The sequence below is a fragment of the Periophthalmus magnuspinnatus genome, chromosome 7 (assembly GCF_009829125.3).
Source record: "Periophthalmus magnuspinnatus isolate fPerMag1 chromosome 7, fPerMag1.2.pri, whole genome shotgun sequence".
Lineage (NCBI taxonomy): Eukaryota > Metazoa > Chordata > Actinopteri > Gobiiformes > Gobiidae > Periophthalmus > Periophthalmus magnuspinnatus.
Genome location: NC_047132.1, coordinates 7,276,489 through 7,299,890, shown reverse-complemented (window position 1 = coordinate 7,299,890; position 23,402 = coordinate 7,276,489). Strand labels below are relative to the sequence as shown.

The window sequence follows — 23,402 nt, the reverse complement described above, 5'->3', positions numbered from 1 at the left end:
TGTTACTACTACTACTACTACTACTACTACTACTACTACTACTACTACTACTACTACTACTACGTATCAGGAAGTCCATCAACAAACTCTTTTGATGGACACCTAAATATAAGCATTTATAGATAAAACAACATTGTAATTGCAAATTTGCACAATAAATTGGACAAAATTGCTAATTGTACTCTAAAGACCTGCAGAAAGTTGTTAACAATAGTAGCTCAATTTTACTTGCCCCAACCTCAACTATACTTATGTCATCTGACTGAAACCCTGCATTTTTTTTTCTTCTCAATTTCTATTCAAAAGCAGTGTGTAGGTTTTAAACTGGTGTCACTTCTGCCCAAACTACAGCGTGTCGTATCATCGTTTATGGCGGGTGAGTGAATGAGAGGGCAGACAATACTGTGGTTCTGCGCTACACGCGCGTCAACGGAATCCCGGTGTGCGTCATTGCGCGGCTGTTCTGCAGAAGACGAGCTGTGATTGGCTGAAGAGTGGAAATCTCCCCGCCTACCGACCTGCCTTGTATGGAAGGTGTCTGGCGTCATGGGTATACTCAAAACATACTATAAAAAATGAGTGTGGAGAGATGAGACCGGCACTCAGCTGGAGAGTCGTAACTGGTGATGATCGGCTATTGAATAGGTTACCATAACTTTACCAATTCATCAGGTAAGATATATGTTTTATTTACAGTTTGTAGGCTATTCACGAGCGGGGAATCACTAAACATAGGCTTGTAGATTTGCTAAATGAATATCTTGGTAATGTTCTATTAACAACAAGCAGCAGACAAAACAGCAACAAGGCAGTTCTCACGTGTGAGGTTTGGTGACAGAAATACAATGGTGCAATTATGGTATTTGTTAGAAACAACTGCACTACGCTACATGAGGAAGTTTATCTATACCTATTCCTTGCCAGCTAATAATACGAGTTACTGCTTAGTGTTATGGTATTGTTTTGCTTCAGCTTTTGAAACAGTGCTGCTAAAGTTTTCCACATTTTAGACAGACTTAGCCTGTTTGCAGTGTTCAATGCTTCATTCTGGAAGTTGCAACTTTATAAAAAACTAAATGTTGCATGTAATCTTTGCTGTCTGCAAGTTTAAGTCTGATGCTTCTTAGTAACTGGCTTTCTAACAGTAGCAGTTTATTTTGCAATGTCATTTTGGTAATATTGTTTTCACACATTTACTGTTGTTTTAAAAGTTTAGAAAGGTTAAATATTTAGTCACTGAATCCTTTATAGTACCTTTTTCGCTATGACTTCTTAGATAATAATAACAGTTCTAACTGTAGATTGTAATTAGAAAGATAAAGCATGAATTGTCTAAATGGAGATGGAACATTACAGGAAAATGTTAAGTTTATGCATTCATTTGTTGTTGTTATCTATAGAAAGAAACAGGTGGTAGACTCTCCATCAGAAAAGTTACATAGTGCAGCTTTAACTATATCTTATCTAACTCTATTTAAATACTATGGAATAGACTCGATACTGAATAACAATTCTGATTCCACAATGATAATAAAAAACCCCTCTTTATTTAGATAGTACAATGTCATTTTCGATATTAAATGGTAGTACTTTCTTTTATATTCCCATGTGGCCTTATATCTGTGTAATCCCTCAATCGTACAGGTAGGTTCATAGTGGTCCATGGATGTATACTTGTCTATGTGTTTTATACGTTTTCTGGTAAAGCTCATTCTAAAGATATTCAGGAAAGATTCATTTCTGTCCTGTGAATGTGACTTTTTAGTACTGATACTTGCTCAAATGAGTTTCTAGTTTCAATACCAGCTTTTGTATTGATTAGTATCTGATTTTTAATACTTTTGACAAGCCTAATATGCTGTCTCTCTTTTTCTCTTGCAGCCGTTGGAGCTATGACTTGTGTGCACCCTCAGCTTGTCCCATCTCCTTACGACCACAACATGTTCAGCGCAGAGCTTTCTGAATTTATGTCTCGAATTTCACCGGACACATGCAGTCCCCAAGACGCCCTCCCCTCTCCATGTTTACCTGCTATCAACTCTTTGATGCAACCCGACTTTGAGACCTACTCGTGCCAGTTCACCACCAGTTCTGCCCCTGCCCCTCTAAATGCCCCATTAGTCAGCGATACCCCATTTAAACTAGAAGATCTTCAGGTTTTTCGATGCTATCCTGGTGTTCCGGTGGGTTATCCCAAAGAAGCAATGTCTCCGGTTGGTTCTGACTATTACAGTAGCCCTGCCTCCACTTCCACCCCCTCCACGCCAGGTTATTTGACACAATCAGTCTCGTTTTGGGATTCAGCATTTGACCCGTACTCACCCAGTCTGGGATACTGGGGGGTAGAGGACACAACAACATCGCACACACCTTCATTTTTCACTTTCGCTCCAGAGTCGATTGAGCAGTTTTCCCAAAGTTTTGGGCAATCCCATCACAATGTCCAAGATCATGAGGCGTTTTGTTTACCCCATTCTCACAGTGCATCTATGACGTATCCTGCTATGGCGATAGAGCAATGTAGCCTAGATGGCACCGAGCAGCAAGAAGAAAGCTCCTCTCCCAAAATGAAAAACCCAAATGAAGGTTCGTGTGCAGTTTGTGGAGACAATGCTTCCTGTCAGCACTACGGAGTACGCACCTGTGAGGGATGCAAAGGTTTTTTCAAGGTAAATAACTTGTTCAGAATGCATTGGTTTCATTTTCATGTTATAGATACAATTTTGAGGACTTTTTAACAAAGGTTTGACAAAAATGCATAATTTATAGAATCACATAGAATAACAAAAAGCACATTTCTTGAAAACCAGTTGAAATGTTATGTTTTTTTACTGTCAGTTACTATGGTAATGGTCCTACTTTTTCCTCACTCTGAAATCCATGGTTAGGCATACTTGAAAAATCTTAGGCTATCTCCTCAACTCTTCTACTCCTCTGGTCTTCTTTTGTACCTTCTGTCTGGTCTCTTTGCATTATTATGAGGACTTTTCCCCATTCAAAAGATATAATCTGTTTTAAATTGTAAATTCCTATGGCAATGGTTCTAATTTTCCATTATTCTGAAACCCATGGATATACAGTTTCCTTGTAAATTCTACAGCAGCTAACCTTTGTCTAATCCCACAGAGGACCGTACAGAAGAACTCCAAATACGTGTGTCTGGCCAATAAGGACTGCCCTGTGGACAAGAGGAGGAGAAACCGCTGCCAGTTCTGTCGCTTTCAAAAGTGTCTCGCCGTTGGAATGGTTAAAGAAGGTGAGTTATTGCAGTGGGACCATTAACATAGTCAGTAAAAATCAAATAACTAGATTGATTTTAAGATATGATTTTGGAGTGTGTTTACATGCACAAGAGAGATCTGATCATCAAAAACCCCTGGTGACATGGGTCAGTTGTTTTAATTCATTAATTTTTTTTTTTTGAGTAACTGTTGTATTTGGAAGACAAAGGATGATGAATTTTAAAATGACTCTTTCAATGTTGCCTTTTTTACATAAATCTGCTTGTAAAAACCAAAAGAAAAACAAAAGAAATCAGATTTCTCAAATCAGATGCAACTCTTAACATGATGTTTCAGTAATCTTAAACTCCAGAAATCAGATAATGGTCAGATTTTTGGCGTGCATGTAAACATAACAAGTGCTTAACTTTGATTAAGCAGCTTGAATATATCCAATACTAATAATGGTGAAATGTTTTGCAGTGGTGAGAACAGACAGTTTAAAAGGTCGAAGAGGTAGACTTCCTTCAAAGCCCAAAGTGGTTCCAGACCCCCCCATGGCCCCCTCTCCTGTGAACATGATCGCATCACTCGTCAGAGCGCACATCGACTCCAACCCCAGCGTCGGGAACCTTGACCATTCCAAGGTAAATCCGCAAATCAAACTTAAAACTTGCATATAAAAGTGCATATGACAAAAACTGATATTAGTACATGTGGTAAATATTTATCATAATTTAACATAAGTTACATTGCAATTTGTGGTAAAAAAAATGAGAAGAAAAGTACAAAAATACAGGAAGTTGTGGTGAGTTACAAAACCAAACACCTCTGCTGATGTCATTAACACAGAAAATTCCATCCAAAATGCAGGGACAATTTACATGCAAGAGAGGCATTTTTCTGTCTGATTAATCCTTCATTTAAAAAAATAAAGGTTATTCTTATTGATAACTACTGTGTAATTTAGTAATCTGCTGCCCGAGGCTAATCAGGAAGTAAGATTTGTAATAAAATCCTAAATGAGTAGTCAACCCTGTCATATGCACTTGAAATAAATAAAGCTTATGTCCATGAGACAGATGTATAAATAGTCTTATGCTTTTCAGTACGATGACAGCGACACAGCGCCCCCTACCAAAGTAGAGCCCAAACACGTGCAGCAGTTCTACACCCTCCTCAGCTCGTCTCTGGAGGCGATCCAGACCTGGGCCCAAAGGATCCCGGGATTCACAGAGTTCTGTCTTGAAGACCAAGAGTTGCTCCTGGAGTCTGCCTTTGTAGAGCTATTCATCTTACGCCTGGCTTTTCGGTGAGTGCAGATATCTGTCTGCCTATCCATGTACTTTATTTACAATTCAAAAAACTTAATAAGAAATACTCAAATCAATAAAAGGCACAAAGGACCACAAACTCATGAGGTGTTAAAAGCCAGTTGGTTTAAACCTAAAAGGACTCCCTCTGATCTGAATCCTCACAAACTAAACCCCAGCGCCTGCATCCAATCATCAGTGCTAGTGCAGCCTCTGTTGCTCAGTGGGGGAATTTTGGAGGTTCGAGCTTTCACATGAGGCATGGCCTGTACATATACTGAGAAAAACTTGTATGTGTGTAGTTTATCTGCAAGTTTAGGCACTGGTATTTCAGGTTCAGTTGTGATTGTAATACTTTTTGTAAAAACAGGACATACAGTTCTTTTAGAATGACTGAAAACTGACTGAAGTTTGTCTCTTTTAGGTCAAACCCAGACACAGGAAAGCTGGTGTTCTGTAGTGGACTGGTGCTTCATAAAACGCAGTGTGTCACAGCGTTCGGAGACTGGATTGATTCTATCCTTGAATTTTCCCAAAGTCTTCATCGCATGAAGCTGGATGTCTCCTCTTTCTCTTGCCTCGCAGCCCTCGTCATCATCACCGGTAAGAACATTTGTCTCAGCTTAGACAAACTTCAGTGTTATAAACAGCTAGCATTTACTTGTGTGCAATAAACTGTAATTAAAGCCTCTGCACTGTAGACTTACAGCTCTAATTCACTTAATGAAATGTTTTGTTTTTTTTCTCTCTGCAGATCGACTTGGGCTGAGGGAGTCAAAGCGAATGGAGGACTTACAGAACCAGCTGATCAGTTGCCTCAAAGATCACGTCTCCACTTGTGGACTGTCCTTGCCGCCCGGTCACCTGTCACGGTTGTTAGGGAAGCTGCCCGAGCTCAGGACTCTTTGTATTCAGGGACTTCAGAGAATCTTTTATCTCAAACTCGAAGAACTGGTCCCTCCTCCACCAATCATTGAGAAAATCTTCATGGATACACTTACTTTTTAAAGCCCCACCGTGTAACTTTTTAACCAAAAAATAGAAGTATGTTATTTCATTTCTGACATTATTATTGCACTGAAAAACATACATCCTTACTCTGAGAGGGCTTCCATCTCCACAAACCTGATTCTTACTTGGCTTGAAGGAAAGCCTCCTCCTGCTTTTCTCCATGGAAATGTTGTTGTTTAGCTACAATAATCAACAGTGTGGGGGGAAAACTCATCTATCTCCATGGAGAATGTTCCAAAGTATGGTTTTAAATTTCCATGGAATGATGCAAGTGACCTCCAGAAAGGTACACGGTGTTGCTTTAAGAGATGATGAAAATAAAGAACAAAGGACAAATCTAACACATAAACACTGAACATTTTCAACCAAATGAACTGGATACTACTGGAAAACAGAAATATGTCTGAAATGTAGTGGACACTATGTAAATGCACTGAAGCAGCCTGTGGAGATTTGGTCTGTTACACATGAATGCCTCAAAAGAGCAGCTTTTCTGATACAAATGCACAAACCACTGTTCTGTAACTCAGACCTTTTGACTGTGGGGGGCTCGAACCACCCAGACCTTCCCCTGACCTTCCCCTGACCTTCCCCTGACCCCGCCCACTATGTGGTGGTTCAATGTATGAACTAGGCCTGTCATAGATGTTTTTTTATAATACGATACAATTCTTAAAATATAACAATAAACAATAAGAAGACAACTTTATAGTAGGCCTGTAAGATTAACCACAATTTAATCAAAATTTTAATAGACGTACACAGCAAATCGTAAAAGCTGCAATTTTTTAAGTATCATAATTTCCTCCACAAACAACAAAATATCTGGTTTTATTCTACATAAAAGCTCCTAACCCTGTAGTTTGTATGTACAAACATATTCTGAAATACAAGTGTTAAAATGTAGTCCTTATACAAACCACAAAATATGTACGACAAATGCTGACCCTTACAAAATATTGTTAATTTTCTCATTTATTGAATCTGAATGATCGTGACAGGCCGAGTATGAACTGACTCCTTTGAGTGTTTTGTTTTACTGTATCATGAAATGAGCAGCTAATTGACTCACATCAGGTGGATACACTGGTGCGTTTGTGAATATGTTTATAATGTTTTTGCACAATGTAAATGTTTCTACCTTTTTAACTGAAAATAAAGGTTGTTCAAATCAAATATAACTTTTACTGATAACAATTGTAATGCTGATTTATTCTCAGTTACAAAATCATTGTAACCCATGTTAGTGTGTTAAACATGTGTGAATGAAACAAAACATGTTGACGAGGAAACAACATTATTAGCAAAGCTGTATATGCTATAGTTTAGTGTTTTGGTTCTCAAGATGATTATTAAATCAGAAAGCACCTCACATGAGTCATTTGCGTTGCGAGTTTTAATGCTGAAATCCAGTTGAATTAGAATCATCACTACCTAAACCCCAGCACCTGCAGCCAGCCACTGATCAGTGCTAGTGCAGCCTCTGCAGCTCAGTGAGTGAAATCTGGAGGTTCTGAGCTTTCACATGAAGCCTGTGCATGTACTGAGAATGAGATAACATGTATGCATCCTCTATCTGTAGGTTAAAGGTCCCTGGTAACCTAAAATAATAATCTTTTTAAAAACGACATACTGTTCTTTTTATTTTACTGTCTGTCTCAAACAGTAGTGCAGCTTACTGTAGTTGAGCTACACAAATCCTGAGTCAAGAGTTTAGTCTATTTTTGGCACAAGTCACAAAATACTATAAAAAATATCCCTCGCTCACCTCTTCCCAGTTATGTCCCAGGCCCTTTTTAGCCCATCAAATTCCCTGCACGTCTCAAATTGTCGCTGGCTCATCGTATGGCACTGTAATGTACAGTAAGCACATGACTAATGCACAGCTATATGCCACACTACTACCGCTTAATGACATAAATATCATGTAACGTCATTTAGGACTACTCCAGTAGCACAACACAGTCAGCAGAACTATCTTTGAACTAACAAACTACAAATGCCCCGATACTGATACTGGCCCATCCTGGAAAGTGTATCAGGTATTGGTTCCAGGTTAAAGTACATATGGCAGATTTTCATGTTTTTCTAATTATTACTTGGTTTGGTGGGATAGTACTTGTGCTAAATATTTATTATGCTACTGCTTCAATTAAGTGGCAGTTTGTGGAAAAAGGTTGAGAAGAAAAGTACAAAAATACAGGAAGTAATGGTGAATACTGTTGCTATTGTCACAATTACATCCAAAATGAGACAGTTTACACAAAAGTGAGGCATTTTTCTGGCAGTTAAACCTCAATTCAACAAAATAAAAGTGTTGCCATTTATTTTTATTAGTCTAATTATATCTATTGTGCAGTTTAGACAATTGTTGGCCCTTATTTACATTAATTTGCAAGGTAACTGTTGTGGATTGACCTAAATGTTTGTCATATCTGCTGCAAATGTCCAATCAGGAGGTAAAATTATAAAGTTCTTAACTAAAAACTAAAAGTAGACAGTACTAGCAAGATTTAGTAACATCTTAAACAAAATACTGTTCACATATGCTCCTGGTGAAAAGGTGTTTTAAGGCATTTTAAGAAAGAACACCTCCAGTCTTTGCAATGTTAAAACCTGGACAGTTTGGTGGCATAGTGGTTAGTACCTCTGCCACATTACAGCAAGGTCCAGGGTTCAATTCATGGGTGCTCAGAACTTCCTTATCAATAAGTGATATCTGTGTTTTGTTTTGTTTTTCAGATTGATGAAAAAGTACGATCATTGCCACAGTGATTAACACACTAAATACAACATCTTTTTAAAAGTGGTGGTAGTGAAAAGTCCCCATAATCTTGCAGTTTTTAATCAATGTTCAATGTAAATCTACTAATTTTAGGTACTGCTGCTCCATCAAAGTTTCGGCTGTACAATGACAAAAAATCTAGTCAGATAAGAAAAAGTTAAAACCCATGAATTGCCTATAGTGTGTTTCCTTTAGTGTAACTTTCCTGATTAAAGGTATACTACGTATTTTTTCTGGTGCCTCTCCATGGAGATCCACACAATGCCCTTAAACATATCTTGCACTTATTCACATACAGGTGTATTTATGGAAAAAAAAAACCCAAAACAAAACAAAAAAACTAAACAAAACAGATCAGACCTATTTGCTTCATGCACATTTAATGCAATAACATCTCCACCTTTAAATTAAAAAGTACAAATACTGAATAAGACCAACACCAACGAAAAAAATCCAGTTTTTGATGTGCGTCTGACCTCTAAGTATAAACCTGACACCCACCAAAAGCTGTCTGAGAGAAGAAACCATGAATTTCATCATAAACTCTTCCAAAAACCATAAAACAGATATTAATAGGTACAAGATGACTGGATGTTTTAGCCTTATGCAACAGGGAACAGGATAAAGTCACGTTACTCCGGTTACTCCATAAAGTGGATGAGGGAGGGCTGATGTTGATATGTTGATGACTGGAGATTTTCCATTGACAGACAAGACAGAACATCAAGTACAGAAGTAGCAGTTCAAATAATGAGTTAAAATAATATTATTAAAGATGCAAAGTTTAAGCAGAGGTGGGTACTTTTCTTTTTACCCTTATTTGAGTAATTTTTTGGACCACTTCTTTGTACTTATACTTGAGTATTATTTTTTTTAAGTAGCGTTAATCTTAATACTTAGTTACTCTCTTCTTAGTAGAATTTTTGGCTCTACTCTACCCACCTTTGCACTATTTAATCTTTTCTGGTAGAGGATCTGTCTCCTGCTTGTCCCCATGAAGCTGTTATTGCATTGCCTAAAATGCTCCATGGTATTAAATGTATCCATGGAGACCAGCCACAGTAAGACAGGTGACTGTGTTTTCCAATGTATTTTAGTAGAAAAACACCTGTAATTGACTATGAAATGCAAGATTCATTCTAAGCACAATAATTCCATCTCCAACAGTCAGCTGCAAACACCTCATTAGAAAAATTACACAGTGCACCTTCAAAGTAAAAGTAAAAAGAGTGCATTACAAAGAAACTCATACAGTAATTAATACTTTATTTGATGGATTCAGACAAAAAATTACTCATATCATTTCATGATATCATTAAAATTGAGCTACTTTTTTGGCTTTTTTGGACAACAATATCAAGTGATGTTTGGGATAGAATTATGTTATTAGCTTATAGGTAATGCAGACTATATTATGGGATGAAAAATGCTAATTTTGAAACCTCAGTTGGGAAACATTTTTGAGAAGAGCTGTGTTCAAAATGAGTCAAAGAGATTTTTATTATTATTATTATTTTTAACTGGAGTAAAGTTCGTTCATTCATTCATCATTCATGTATGTTGTTTTTATTGGAGGCGTATGTAACACTGAATGGGTTTTCGAAGACTAAAGTCTTATTCTCTACTAGCCTCTCAAACTGTTCACACCAAATACCACCAGAGAAAAGATTTGGCTTTCTGAGTACCATCAGATCTAAATCACATATATAAAATATAGTAAAATATAATCTAGGGCTGATCCAGGTAAACCACTGCAGTTCTAAACAAGAAATTAGACCTGTCCAAGTACCCCCTGAAAGAGCTATCAGTTTTAAAAACACTGCACTTGCCTTAAATATGCAAAAAAAAAAGAAAAGAAAAAAAAAGAAAAAAATCTCAAAAATACAAATTGTTTAACGTTAGGCTGCTATAACCAAATGTTACTTGTGCCCAGCTCTGGCTCAAGGGCACATGCGCGTGCCTCCGTGCAGTCACGTGGTGCCTGAGTAAACAAGAGGAAGGCTTCGGTTTCACTTCGAGGAGACAAACCCCAAAGACGTGCCCCGGACGCTCTGCAGCTTTCACGAGATCACACCTCAAGGCCTCCGGAGGGCAGCACTTTTACATAACATCCAGACATCACACACAGGCAGAGGCAGAGGTGGGAGGGTGACAGGGGCATAGGGAGACCACCTGTCCCTCTTGGGGTGTCATGAGGTGCACAGTTATTCAGTCCCCCGTCCTTCGTTATTTAGAGAATGTGTCACTTTTTCTCTGAAATATAAAAAGTCACATTTATGTAATATAATGTAATATTTTTGTATTACATTTTGGGGGCACTGAGGGCTTTAATAATTCAATTTATTTTTGTAAAACCCAAAATTACAACAGCAGTTGCCTCTTTGAGCTGAACGTGAGGATTAATTTAACCAAAAGAAAGTTAGAAATTCAGCAATAACATGACTTTCAGTTTGTATTAATCGTAATGCACATAGAGACTGGAATAGAAATTGCAGGTGCCAAAATATTAAACATTCAACAACTTGACCCTGTTTCAATGTTTGACACAGTCATCCAAGAGAAATTTAAGACAAGACTGGAACTGCCAAATCAAACAAATCATTTTTGATATAAGAAAGAGTTCAGGGCTATTCAACAGCACACTGAAAAGCTAATTTTGTTTTATTTTTTTTTTCTCCAAAAAAGAGGCTACCAATTTAATACAACAGCGCTATCTAGCGGTCATGCAGTAGAACAAAGTCCATCTGACAAACAAAAACAAAAAATTTGAACTTGGAACACTTTCCCCAGATCACAAGTATAATGTGTCCAATATGTACACACAATTAGACTCCCTCTCTCACTTTCTGCCCCAGTATTGCTGTAGATAAACTGGCGACCCGTTTCAATTTTAAAATAAAAATGATTCGTCTTGTACCTAGAAATGTCCCACACCTTAAGAAAACACCAGTAGATTAAAAAAAAAAAAACATACATAAACAACCTACAATGGTTTTGTGCAGTCAGGCATGCAATTACAAAACAAACCCTTCAGTGATGACTCAATACTAAAATATAAAATAACACAACACACAAATGCTTTCATTTTAAAACATTGTCCTTTTTAAAGAAATATTGTAGCATGCATAGAGCAGATACAGCAGCCTAGGGATTGAAGCTCGGCCAGGGCAGTGTGTTTGGGATTCTGCAAGTTGGTCCAAGATTATTTGTGGGCCTCATCTCTTGTCTACAGCATTAGGGAGAAAAAAAGAGACAGAGATTACATTTAATCCTAGTCACATATGACAATATAACAGAAAACATGTAAATGCAAATGTAAATGTAAAACGCACAAGCCGCACTTTAGTCAGTAACCAGGGATCTGAGCTAGACAGGACAGGATCACCTTAACTTGAAGATTTGGGCCCCCCTTTTCACAATGCAAGTTCAGTAAACCCTAAATTTAAGAGTTAACTCTGAGTTGTCTGTCTCAGGGAAGATTAACCCTGAGTTTTCAGTTTCACTAAACAGGTTTGGAGCGGAAATAGAAATAACAGCACTTAAATTAAAATCTGAATTAAATATTAAAAGTATAAGTACTTGCATAAAGTATCATGATGTGCACTTCCCAACACATAAACTGATAAAAGAAGTATTTGAATGAAATAAGTGTCAAGTATAAATTAATACAACTATTGTCCAGCCTTATTAAGTGCATCTGGTCCATCTGTCACTGAGTGTGACAACTTTCACACTCAAGTTAAAAGGAATAAAACCTGCTCCGGACCAGGTTAGATTCACAGAGTGAGTTGCCATGGTGACTGACTCAGAGTTTAGGTTCATCTCTATGAAACTGACAACTCTGAGTTGACCTCTTTCCAGGGTTCTCGCTGCAAGGCAAGAGTCGTAGCCACTCAGTGTCATTGCAGCTATGTTACTTCTTGAATTAGACCACCAAAGAGTCATCTGTTATAGAAGCCTATCCACAAAGGAGGAGAACCCTTACCTGGCATTCACGCCAGTGTTTTCACCCCACACAAAATGAACCGCTCGATCCTCAGCATCTACAGGGCATAAAACATGCATTGTTCACAATCACATTTGAACATGAACACAATACAATACAACAAAACACAACATGTGCGTAAAACATGCAAAATAAAGATTTCACCTGCATCCCAGTCCTCAGTCACATTTGGGTTCACCCAGGTGCTGACTGGAACCTGCCAACTATTACCATCTCCATTTGTAACTGATTCTGCAAACAGCAAACCAGGAGCACCATTCAAGTGATGATTAAAGCCCACTGCATTAGATTTCAACCTTTATTTCATTACAGCTCTTATCATTACACCAATAAGCCTTGAAAAATGTGTAACCAGACATGACTTTCTCGACCATCTTGTAACTTATCTGGTGAATGGCCTGTCACCTGCTTGTCTCTATGGAGAAGATGGTCTTAATTTTCAAACATGCCAAAGAATCTCCATTCTCATGGAAACTGTTCCATAGAGATAGAAAGTTAAACCCAAACTTTGGATGCATGCAGCCATCAAGAATCATTGCGGTTTAGCATATTTTGAAATTATAGCCAGTGACTCAGTCTTTTTTACACCCGGTTACTGTGACTGTAGCATTTTTTCCCTTATCGAGTCTGATCTTCGTGCACATTTATTCTTCTATTCTTGTGTTATTCTTGACGTAATTTGATCACAGATAAAAATACGGGCTCATTTAATGCAAGTCACAATTTAAGATGAGGCTGTTGCTTTTCTGTCACTCACATTACGCATTCCTTGATTTATCATAAATAAAAACTAAACTCATCTCACCATCCATAATGTCTACAGTTATCCGGTCTTCACAGGTCTCCGTGTGGTGGTTCAGCTCATGCTTTGGGACCAGATGGCGGGCATTATAAGGACAGGTTTTCAGTTCACTGGCCAGTTTGGGATGATTCTAGAGGAGGGGAAAATAAATAAATAAATCACATGAAATGACTTTTTATATCCCGTTTCATGACTTTGATAAACCTGTAGTACTTATTAAGCAAAATGGAATTATTGCAGTTATCCAATCATTATAATGAGCAAAATATCCCATCTCAATGACTGTATTGTGTAGAAAAATCATTAGGACCTATGCAAACATGCTTTTTTATATTAGGATTAAAAATATTAAAGCCTATTTACACTGTACCTGCAACTGTGACTAGAAATTGATTGCAATGTATATCACAGGAACAGCAGTTTTGATCCATCCATCCGATCTTGTCCTTTCGGTCATTACCCAGCGCTCATGACCATAGGTGAAGGTAGGAACGTAGATTGACCGGTAAATAGAGAGCTTCGCCTTCCGGCTCAGCTCCTTCTTCACCACAACGGACCGATACAGCGACCGCATCGCTGCAGACGCTGCACCGATCCGCCTGTCAATCTCACGCTCCATCCTTCCCTCACTCGTGAACAAGACCCCGAGATACTTGAACTCCTCCACTTGGGGCAGAGACTCACCACCCACCCGGAGAGGGCAAACCACCTTTTTCCGGTCGAGAACCATGGCCTTGGATTTAGAGGAGCTGATTCTCATCCCAGCCACTTCACACTCGGCTGCAAACCACCCCAGTGCCTGCTGCAGGTCCTGGCTCGATGAAGCCATCAGGACAACATCATCCGCAAACAGCAGAGATGAAATCCTGTGGTTCCCGAACCAGACCCCCTCCGGCCCCTGGCTGCGCCTAGAAATTCTGTCCATAAATATAATGAACAGAACCGGTGATAAAGGGCAGCCCTGTACCGGCGGGCCAAGCGTGCCGCGGCTCGTGTGGTTGCAGAGGCAAAAACTCAGGGTTGGGAGGAGTTTGGGGAGGCCATGGAAAAGGACTATCGGACGGCCTCAAAGAAATTCTGGCAAACCGTCAGACGCCTCAGGAGGGGGAAGCAGTGCTTCACCAACACTGTTTACAGTGCGGGTGGAGAGCTGCTGACCTCGACTGGGGATGTTGTCGGGCGGTGGAAGGAATACTTTGAGGATCTCCTCAATCCCCCCGTCATATCTTCCGAGGAGGCGGACTCGTCCATCACCCTGGCTGAAGTCACCGAGGTGGTTAGCAAGTTCCTCGGTAGCAAGGCTCCGGGGGTGGACGAGATCTGTCCTGAGTACCTCAAGTCTCTGGATGTTGTGGGACTGTCTTGGCTGACACGTCTCTGCAACATCGCATGGCGGTCAGGGACAGTACCACTGGAGTGGCAGACCGGGGTGGTGGTCCCTCTGTATAAGAAGGGGGACCGGAGGGTGTGTTCCAATTACAGGGGAATCACACTCCTCAGCCTTCCCGGTAAGGTCTACTCCAGGGTACTGGAGAGGAGAATCCGACCGATAGTCGAACCTCGGATTCAGGAAGAGCAGTGTGGTTTTTGTCCCGGTCGTGGAACACTGGACCAGCTTTATACTCTCCATCGGGTCCTCGAGGGTTCATGGGAGTATGCCCAACCAGTCCACATGTGTTTTGTGGATTTGGAGAAGGCATTCGACCGTGTCCCTCGAGGTGTCCTTTGGGGGGTGCTCCAGGAGTATGGGGTCCGGGGCCCTTTGCTAAGGGCTGTCCGGTCCCTGTATGACCGGAGCAGGAGCTGTGTTTGCATTGCTGGCAGTAAGTCAAACCTGTTCCCGGTACATGTTGGAGCAGTTTTGATATTTTCACAAAATTGTTCATCCAAGAAACTTTACAGACCTTACGGCACTTGATGAGGTGGTAAGGGAAACGACAGGCTCTGATTTGGTGATTTTTATCAAAGGGGCACTGCAGAAGTCTATCTGGATCAATGTTGCCCTTATCATCTGAAAAACAACAATAAATCAATCATTTCAAATTTAAATATATCACACATTAATTTATGTTATATTATTTACCAAATTCTTCTGCTGGTTGGTCTCTCCCAGCAGTAGCAATGTGAAGTGGTTCTGTGGTGGTCCCAAATGTAATTGTATTCATTGTATTTCTTTCAATTCACTGCCCTAAAAAGGTAAAATAACAATAAAAGACAGTTTAAATGCAAATCATGGGTTGGCAAAAAATACTGAGGTCAAGTGCAATGCACAAGGTAGATCAAATAGTCTGCAAGACCACTTTCCGTTTATTGAACTGTAAAGAGCTAACCGCATTAAGACGCATGCAATTACTTGTAACCGTTAGCGAATGTAGCTAAGGAAATTTTTAGCATAAACAACTATCAATGTCTTCACAACATTTTTTCTCGGTAAAACATACACATCAGAAAGAGACTTCCTATTAGCTAATTAATAAGAATTTTATACAAACCTTTTTGGAGAAATGCTGATTGCCCCAAGTTTTGAAAAAACACGCCAAGCGTTTTCTAAATCTCACGAGTGTCGTCTCCACGTGACACGGTTACATGGAAGTTGGAATCTGTTTTTGAGTTCTAAAAGTTATTATGATTAATATTTATTTAATAACACATACAATAATATTATTCTATGTATTTGTATTTTTTGTTGATAAAAGTTATTAATTTGATGTAACATATTTATTTACTTTTGTTATAAATCCAGGTAACACATTTTTTTATTTATTGTGAACATGTTCATTTATTTTTTGTTATAAATACACATGGACCTCTTAAAATCGTCAAATGATTTTGTCATGGGTATTACGGTAATATACATATCGGGTTGTTCTGTATCCCTGATATTACGGTAACGCGGAAGTGCACAGTTCAACATGGCGCTGTCCTGCTCTAGCCTCTGCGCTCACCTGTCTTTGGCCAGAATCTGTGGTTTCAGGATCAGCAGGACAACAAACTGCCTTTACTCACCGTATGTCTCCTGTCAGACCAGGTAAGGGTCAAATCTGTACAATTAATATGATGTTTTATTCATTTGTTACATTGTTTTCACTGATATCCTTGAGCTAACTACATACCATAACCCAATCAAAACACATCTGCAGTCATATATTATGTTTGATACTTTCTATTCCAATTTTCAGCTAAAACATATTACAAATTTCAGTGTATGTCGATAAAAATCTAAAAAAAACTAAAAAACAAACAGTTTAAAGGTCATCTGCTGTCGCCTCTTGTATATTTTTTAGGTTGCCTCTTGGTAAACAATACTACTCCACATCCAAAGTAAGGAGAGGTATTGGTCGATATGTTTCTTCAAAGCTCAATTTTGCCAACGCTAAATACGAAGGATTTCTCAAAAGGCGGTTCCCCCGTTTTTATCTGCTCCACCACACATTTGTTGAAGGTAATGCCCCAAGCTGCTTCTATATACTGCTTACAAATATAATTAAAATTTTTCTATCATAATGGTTGTCAGTGTATGTCAGATCAGATTATATCATGATCAGATCTTTAATGAAGAGCAGGGGTCAGCCTCAGTGTATAGTAAAGATTTAAGAAATATCAGAAGATAAAATTCACAGGAGTGGCTATGGTAACATTTATAATTATATAATTAACTAGTGCCATAATAGTACAAAGAAAATTTATTGGAAAGACTGTTATAGTGAAGAAACAATTCACCTCATTTGACAGAGAATACATTAGCATACAATTTTGGCAGTTTTAGTTTCATGTGGATAGGCCCAAAAACTGAGATATCACCCATAAACCCGGACAGTATAATTTGGAACACTGTATGAAAACAAGGCAAGGCAAGTTTATTTGTGTAGCACTATTTGCACACAAAATAATTCAAAGTGCTTTACAGAATAAGAAATACATTAAAATCACAATAAAAACAAATCAAAACATAAATAATCATCATAAAAGTAACTTTAAAACTAAAGAACTCAGAATAAAAACCTTGCAGTCATATGCACAGCTAAGCACAACTGTTTGGAGCTTGGATTTAAACATTGTCAAAGTAGAGGCCTGTCTCACATCTTCACTGTTCTAGATTTTAGCTGCATAAAACTGAAACACTGATACTCCATGTTTAGAGAACATCAAATCATTGATGCATCATGGTATGTTGAAACTTAAACATTTGTTTTCAGGGTTCAAGTTACTCTTTCAAGATGCAAATGAGGTGAGGAGGATTAAATCAAAGCTCCGTAGTGAGCGGCTGCAGTACAAAGACCTGCCATACAGAGAAATGGAGAAACTCAGACAGGTGATGCACAATTTGTTGTGTTATAGCGATTTATTCACCATAAATAATTGTGCTCTGAAAGAGTTTTTTTTCCTTCCTCACAGTTTCGCAGAGATCTGATTAAAGCTATCCCACTGGTGTTGATCTCCATCCCTCCCTTTGCAAATTATCTAGTCTTTGTCTTGATGTAAGTTACGTCTCTCATTTAAGTAAATGTAATTACAAACTTTTTTGTTTTTTTAATTAGCTCTTTTTGCAGCCAATGTACTTTATATTCCAATTTTGTGGATCTCCAAAACTGTGAAAATTGCGATACGTAGTAAATCAAATCTATGGAGAGATATGATTGATTATTTATCTATCAAATATGTATATATATATATATATATATATATATATATCCTCCTCACCCTTCACCCTCCGCCGGTGGTCTCATCCCCTTTTTTCCACTCTCGAGACCTCTACCAGAGGCCTGGGAGCTTGAGGGTTCTGTACAGTATCTTTGCTGTTCCTAGTACTGCACTTTTCTGGACTGAGATTTCTGATGTTTTTCCTGGGATCTGCTGTAGCCACTCCTCCAGTTTGGGGTCACTGCCCCTAGTGCTCCGATGACCACGGGACCTCTGTTACCTTCACCTTCCAGGCCTTCTCCAGCTCTTCTTTGAGCCCCTGGTATTTCTCTAGTTTCTCATGTTCCTTTTTCCTGATGTTCCCATCACTTGGTACTGCGATGTCCACCACAGCTGCTTTGCTCTGTTGTTTATCCACCACCACAATGTCCGGTTGGTCCATCACCATTCTGTCAGTCTGTATCTGGAAGTCCCACAGGATCTTGGCTCGATCATTCTCCACTACCATTGGAGGTGTTTCCCACCTTGATCTTGGGGTTTCCAGTCCGTACTCTGCACAGATGTTTCTGTACACTATGCCCCACTTGGTTATGCAGCTCCATGTCTGCTTTCCCTGCATCATCTTACACCCTGCACTTATGTGTTGGATTGTCTCAGGGGCCTCTTTGCACAGCCTACACCTTGGGTCTTGTCTGGTGTGGCAGATCTGGGCCTCTATCGCTCTGGTGCTCAAGGCCTGCTCCTGTGCAGCCAGGATGAGTGCCTCTGTGCTGTCCTTCAGTCCAGCTTTCTTAAGCCACTGGTAGGATTTCTTGATATCAGCCACTTCAGTACAGTACATCCCGTGCAGGGGCTTGTCCTCCCATGATGGTTCCTCCAGCACCTCTTCCTCTGCGCTCCACTGTCTGAAACATTCGCTGAGCATGTCATCTGTTGGGGCCTTATCTGTGATGTATTTATGGGTCTTGGATGTTTCATCCTGGACTGTGGCTATCACACTCACTAGTCCTCGGCCTCCTTCCTTATGGTTCGCGTACAGTCTCAGGGCGCTGGATTTGGGATGGAACCCACCATGCATGGTCAGGAGCTTTCCAGTCTTAATATCTCAGTATCTCCTCTTTTGGCCAGTTTATGATTCCCGCTGGATATCTGATTACTGGCAGGGCGTAGCTGTTTATTGCCTGGGTCTTGTTCTTGCCATTGAACTGACTCCTTTGGACTTGCCTTACTCGTCTGAGGTATTTGGCTGTGGCTGCTTTCCTTGTTTCCTCTTCAAGGTTGCCATTTGCTTGTGGGATGCCAAGGTACTTGTAACTGTCCTCAATGTCTGCTATTGTCCCTTCTGGGAGGGAGACCCCTTCTGTGTGGACTACCTTCCCTCTCTTTGTCACCATCCGGCTACACTTCTCAAGCCTGAATGACATTCCGGTGTCTGTGCTGTAGATCCTGGTGGTGTGGATCAGTCATACAATGTCTCGCTCATTCATTCATTATTATTCCTTTCCTTTTATTTTTGAATCTTGATTTACTTTTTGCCAGGTACTTTTTCCCGCGTCAGCTGTTGATCCCTCACTTCTGGACGCCGCAGCAGCAGGTCACGTTTCGGGGCATTTATCATTCAATGAGAGCGCAGCACTATCCCACTGTACTGAGAGGACTGGAACACCACAAAGTAAAAGAAGAACCCTTACAAAAGTGCCTTAAAGACCTGTGTGCCAAAGTAAGTGAAAGATTAACATAATGATGAATTCTAAAACTACATATATTAAAAAAAAAACCTTCCCTTTTATATTGTATGTGGTTTAATTACAGGTGCAAAGTGGATCAACTCTAAAAGTGTCTGAAGTACTCGCAGTCCGAGGTCTGTTTTCTGGACCTCCCCTGGGCATAAAGAGGATGCACACTGAACAAAAGGTTTGTCAAAGTTCCCTGTCCAGCTGATGTTTGCACTTTTTAGCCAAAAGGAAAAATTTTGCCTGTGCCTTATATTCCCACAAAATACATAAATTTAATCTTTTGGACCTGGTTCCTTTTTAAATGTGTGTTTTAATGAACCAGATGTTGCTTATGTGTAGCGGTACAAGTCTATAAATGTGCTGCTAAATGTCCGACCCAGAGTCTACTGACTTTGGACAATGTAATTTAAAAGTTGAAATTGTAATTGAAAAATGTATTGTCCTGTTAAGCTTAAGATTAGTCTATAAATCAACTGTGTAGCAGGAGCCTTAATCTCTTTATTATTGCATATTTCTTGTTTTTCTAATTGTCCAGCACTATGGTAATTCTTGAATGTATTTGCAGAGACAGTTGAGTCATCTGCTCTTCCTCACCCCTCACCTGCCGGTGTTCGTGGTCGGTCGGAGGCTGAACAGTCACGCTCTGGAGCTGCTGTACTTGGACCGCGCCCTCAGCCGCTTGGGCCCTCATCAGCTCAGTGAGACTGAGCTCAGACAGGTGAATACACTCAAGACATGCTTTTTAAACCATTTCTAAGAAGAGTCAGTCAACTAGTCATATAGCAATAATGGCAATCATATCACAGTTTGATAGTGTCTGTATGTTAGGGCTGTGTAATTAATCAAATTGTTATTTAAATAGACTAAGTCATTTCTAGTTGTCAACAGTAAGCTTGGATATTATATGCCATAATATCAGTCAGGAAACATCAGTCCTTTGCCCAATGACATATCAGGGCCGTAGTATATAGTGGATAAGCTCACTCACTAATTTGTCTTATGTCCTAATAATTGCTAAAATACTCCAAAGCCCCGTGTTTGTAAAGGTTAAAACTGAGAACATGAAGCACTGAAAAGGAGCAAAGGATCATGGTGTATGTAGTTCCGTCTGCTTTTTTAACAAAATATGTATGAAATGTAAAACACAAAATTTAAACTTTATATTACAAGATAACTTTCTGATATTGTAATCTTTTACATTTGTGTGTTTCCCAGGCTTGTTATTTAAGAGGACTCAATTCTGACAGCCTCAATGCTAACCAGTGCCGTGAATGGCTGTCCCAGTGGCTTCAGGTTTCCTCTACTCTAAAAGGTAAATTTCTATTCTGTTTTGTACAATAAAATGGACAAAAATCTTTTCTTTTTTTTTTTTGCAGAGTCAGAAGTGTCATTGCTTTTGCACAACATTGTTTTTCTATCGACCAACTATTCACATAGGGCCAGACTACACTGACAGGAAGGAAACCAATCAGCATAAGGCAAGCTTGAAAATGTAAAGGCCCTAAACCTTAAAGGAGACATATTACGCACAAAACTTGAGTTTTAACCTTATTATAATAGTTTTCCCTGATCATTAGCTGACTCAGAGTGGTATTTTGATTAATTCTTGCATGTTTGAGTAATCCTGTATTGTCCGGTATTGTTCTATCCCCGACCACGACGCTGTACTTACTTGCAGTTCTTTGACAAATTAGAGACATGAGAAAGACATAAGAAAATGCTACTTAATACTAATACTAATACTATACTAATACTTTTCCAAAACTAAAAATACTTTACATGAAACATTTCTTGCTTGCTATGATAAATTGCCACTATGAAGAGGCATGGCCAGCAGTAGAGAATCAGTTTTGAACAGGAAGCCAATTATAAAAGCTGTTTTAGATCAATATTGCAGTTTACAGAATCTGAAATAAGGCATGGTGTTTATGTTTAATATGTCTTCTTTAACCGTTTGTGTCTCTATACATAAGGTGTATGTAAAATAGAATCCAAAAATGTTAAATATCAAAAGAATTTCTACATTATAACAGTTGAATAGTAAGTGGTATTTCACAATATGACATATTGAGATTGGGATCAAAGGTCATGAATCAAATCATATTGCTTGTAAAATCCACCAGCTAGCACAAAAGCCATAGCCAAAACAATCGAAGTAAACTGTACTATTCTGTAAGATTACTACTGAATGAACCCCAACAGGTTAACATCTTAAAGTCACAATTCCGATATATATTTGGCTAGATTTTGTCATTGGATTATTTGCTTTTTGCTATTCTATGCTTTTGCCAGAAAATCTTCACATTATTATGTGGTTTATAATGAACAGAATATGAAATGATGCACTGTGTATGTGATAGTTTATTAACCTGGCCCTCACCAGTTTGATATGTGTAGCCCTCTCAATAGAGTTCTACACATCAATCTGGGATGGCTCTCTGGGACCAATCACATGCAAACGATTCAGCTGGAGCTGTTCAAGATGGATTCTCAAGAGTTTGTGAACTCAAAAAAATTGTGAGAATTATTGTTGCTGGCAAGGCTAATCATAAAGTCATAATATTGTTTAACCTTTCTCTATACATAAGATAAGGTCACTGTTATTACCAGGACATACTGTACTGAGATTGAGATTAAACATCATGACATAAATTGAACAAAGTTGGCAAAGTCCATCTTCCATCCATCAAGAAGTCAAAACATCCATAGAGATGCTTTAGCTAAAACAATAAAAGTGGAACAAATACATTAACTGCTGGATATCTACTGATAAATAGATTTATCACTGAATCGCAGTTAATATTTTAGTCACAGTATCCCAATATATTTTGGGTAGATTCTGATTCAATTTACTTTTTGCTACTCAAAGCTTTTGCCATGTGTGCCATAATATCTTCACACTTGGCATTATTATGCTTATCATTATTACTTTACATAGAGATAAGAAAATGTAGTTTGTTGTCTTGAAAAATACTTGCAGATCCCAAATAAGACGAGCAAAGTTGATCAGATCCATTCCAGTTATTTAAAATATATTCACAGCATATAGATATCTCCTGTTTACTACATGTACTGAATCGTTACATACCATTACCTCAAATGCATTTACGTAGTTTAAATATAAACCTATTGCCTTGTATCTAAAGGTGGATAATGATATTGTGTTCAAGATACAATTATTGAAGGTTTGTCACATATATTAATATTGTCTATAATGAGAAAACTATCAAAAAGCGGGAAGAAAAGACTGAATACAAACAAGGTGATACTGCACTTGTGATTAATTTTTATATTTGTTTTCACCTTTAGTGCAATACCTAAGAAACACTTCTAAAATAAAAAAAGTTATTTAATTGTTATTGGAAAAATTAAAAACCTATTGATAGATTTATTTATTGTCAATATTGCCCTCTCTGCTTGTATCTGTCTGCATTGTGAACAGCATGTGAAAGAAGAATTTTAGTGGTTTTGAAGTAAGAAACCAGAGATTAGATAAAGTCTGTTGCGTAAAAGAATTACACAATTTGCAATGACATTCATGTTCTTAAGTGGCTTCTCCTATAGTAGTATAGATACTGACCATCCCTGTTGATTTAAGTGCAACACAGCAGTTGGAGCTGTCTAAAAAGAAAGACAGGCACTTTATTTGATGTTTACTTGAAATTGTGTGCGATTTACCTGCTTGGATCACACTTGCACAATATTTTATTTCATGTTCTAGGTCTATTTGAACAAAGGGGAAGTGCATGTAGGTTGTTGGTTTGTGTTTTGTACAATACAGTTCATATTCATTTGTGTATATATTCTGTGAAATAATTGTTATGAATGTATTTTTTTTTGCTGTGCCAAATTATAAAATTGAAAACTTATTTTATTTTTGGTGTCGT

General features: G+C 38.6%; 3 protein-coding genes across 3 annotated transcripts; 2 read left to right on the top strand and 1 right to left on the bottom strand.

Moving 5' to 3' along the window:
* Positions 1-579: 579 nt before the first annotated feature.
* Positions 580-6,921, top strand: nr4a1 (nuclear receptor subfamily 4, group A, member 1). The gene is made up of 7 exons (XM_033969564.2): positions 580-672; positions 1,882-2,669; positions 3,127-3,256; positions 3,705-3,868; positions 4,331-4,533; positions 4,959-5,137; positions 5,289-6,921. The coding sequence occupies exons 2-7, from the start codon at positions 1,893-1,895 to the stop codon at positions 5,540-5,542; spliced, it is 1,707 nt and encodes a 568-aa protein (XP_033825455.1). The 5' UTR covers positions 580-672; positions 1,882-1,892; the 3' UTR covers positions 5,543-6,921.
* Positions 6,922-10,653: 3,732 nt separating this feature from the next.
* zgc:56699 (uncharacterized protein LOC405758 homolog) lies at positions 10,654-15,718 on the bottom strand. The gene is made up of 7 exons (XM_033970073.2): positions 15,631-15,718; positions 15,222-15,326; positions 15,043-15,149; positions 13,142-13,268; positions 12,481-12,567; positions 12,316-12,373; positions 10,654-11,556 (listed from the first exon to the last, which is right to left on the bottom strand). The coding sequence occupies exons 2-7, from the start codon at positions 15,301-15,303 to the stop codon at positions 11,475-11,477; spliced, it is 543 nt and encodes a 180-aa protein (XP_033825964.1). The 5' UTR covers positions 15,304-15,326; positions 15,631-15,718; the 3' UTR covers positions 10,654-11,474.
* A 304-nt stretch (positions 15,719-16,022) lies between these two features.
* letmd1 (LETM1 domain containing 1) lies at positions 16,023-23,384 on the top strand. Its single transcript, XM_033969916.2, has 9 exons — positions 16,023-16,166; positions 16,423-16,580; positions 17,335-17,450; positions 17,534-17,616; positions 19,319-19,499; positions 19,592-19,693; positions 20,081-20,233; positions 20,731-20,827; positions 20,892-23,384. Exons 1-9 carry the CDS (start codon positions 16,051-16,053, stop codon positions 20,966-20,968), a joined length of 1,083 nt encoding a protein of 360 aa, XP_033825807.1. The 5' UTR covers positions 16,023-16,050; the 3' UTR covers positions 20,969-23,384.
* The last annotated feature ends 18 nt before the right edge of the window (positions 23,385-23,402 follow it).

What these genes read in the sequence shown, in the direction of transcription:
- nr4a1 (XM_033969564.2), top strand. Translation starts at nt 1,893, where the DNA reads ATGACTTGTGTGCACCCTCAGCTTGTCCCATCTCCTTACGACCACAAC. An exon ending in CGTTGGAATGGTTAAAGAAG is followed by an intron (nt 3,257 to 3,704) that starts GTGAGTTATTGC and finishes AATGTTTTGCAG; the next exon opens with TGGTGAGAACAGACAGTTTA. An exon ending in GGAACCTTGACCATTCCAAG is followed by an intron (nt 3,869 to 4,330) that starts GTAAATCCGCAA and finishes TATGCTTTTCAG; the next exon opens with TACGATGACAGCGACACAGC.
- zgc:56699 (XM_033970073.2), bottom strand. Translation starts at nt 15,303, where the DNA reads ATGAATACAATTACATTTGGGACCACCACAGAACCACTTCACATTGCT. An exon ending in CCAACCAGCAGAAGAATTTG is followed by an intron (nt 15,150 to 15,221) that starts GTAAATAATATA and finishes GTTGTTTTTCAG; the next exon opens with ATGATAAGGGCAACATTGAT. An exon ending in GACTGAGGACTGGGATGCAG is followed by an intron (nt 12,374 to 12,480) that starts GTGAAATCTTTA and finishes TATGCCCTGTAG; the next exon opens with ATGCTGAGGATCGAGCGGTT.
- letmd1 (XM_033969916.2), top strand. Translation starts at nt 16,051, where the DNA reads ATGGCGCTGTCCTGCTCTAGCCTCTGCGCTCACCTGTCTTTGGCCAGA. An exon ending in TATGTCTCCTGTCAGACCAG is followed by an intron (nt 16,167 to 16,422) that starts GTAAGGGTCAAA and finishes TATATTTTTTAG; the next exon opens with GTTGCCTCTTGGTAAACAAT. An exon ending in TTAAAGACCTGTGTGCCAAA is followed by an intron (nt 19,500 to 19,591) that starts GTAAGTGAAAGA and finishes GTTTAATTACAG; the next exon opens with GTGCAAAGTGGATCAACTCT.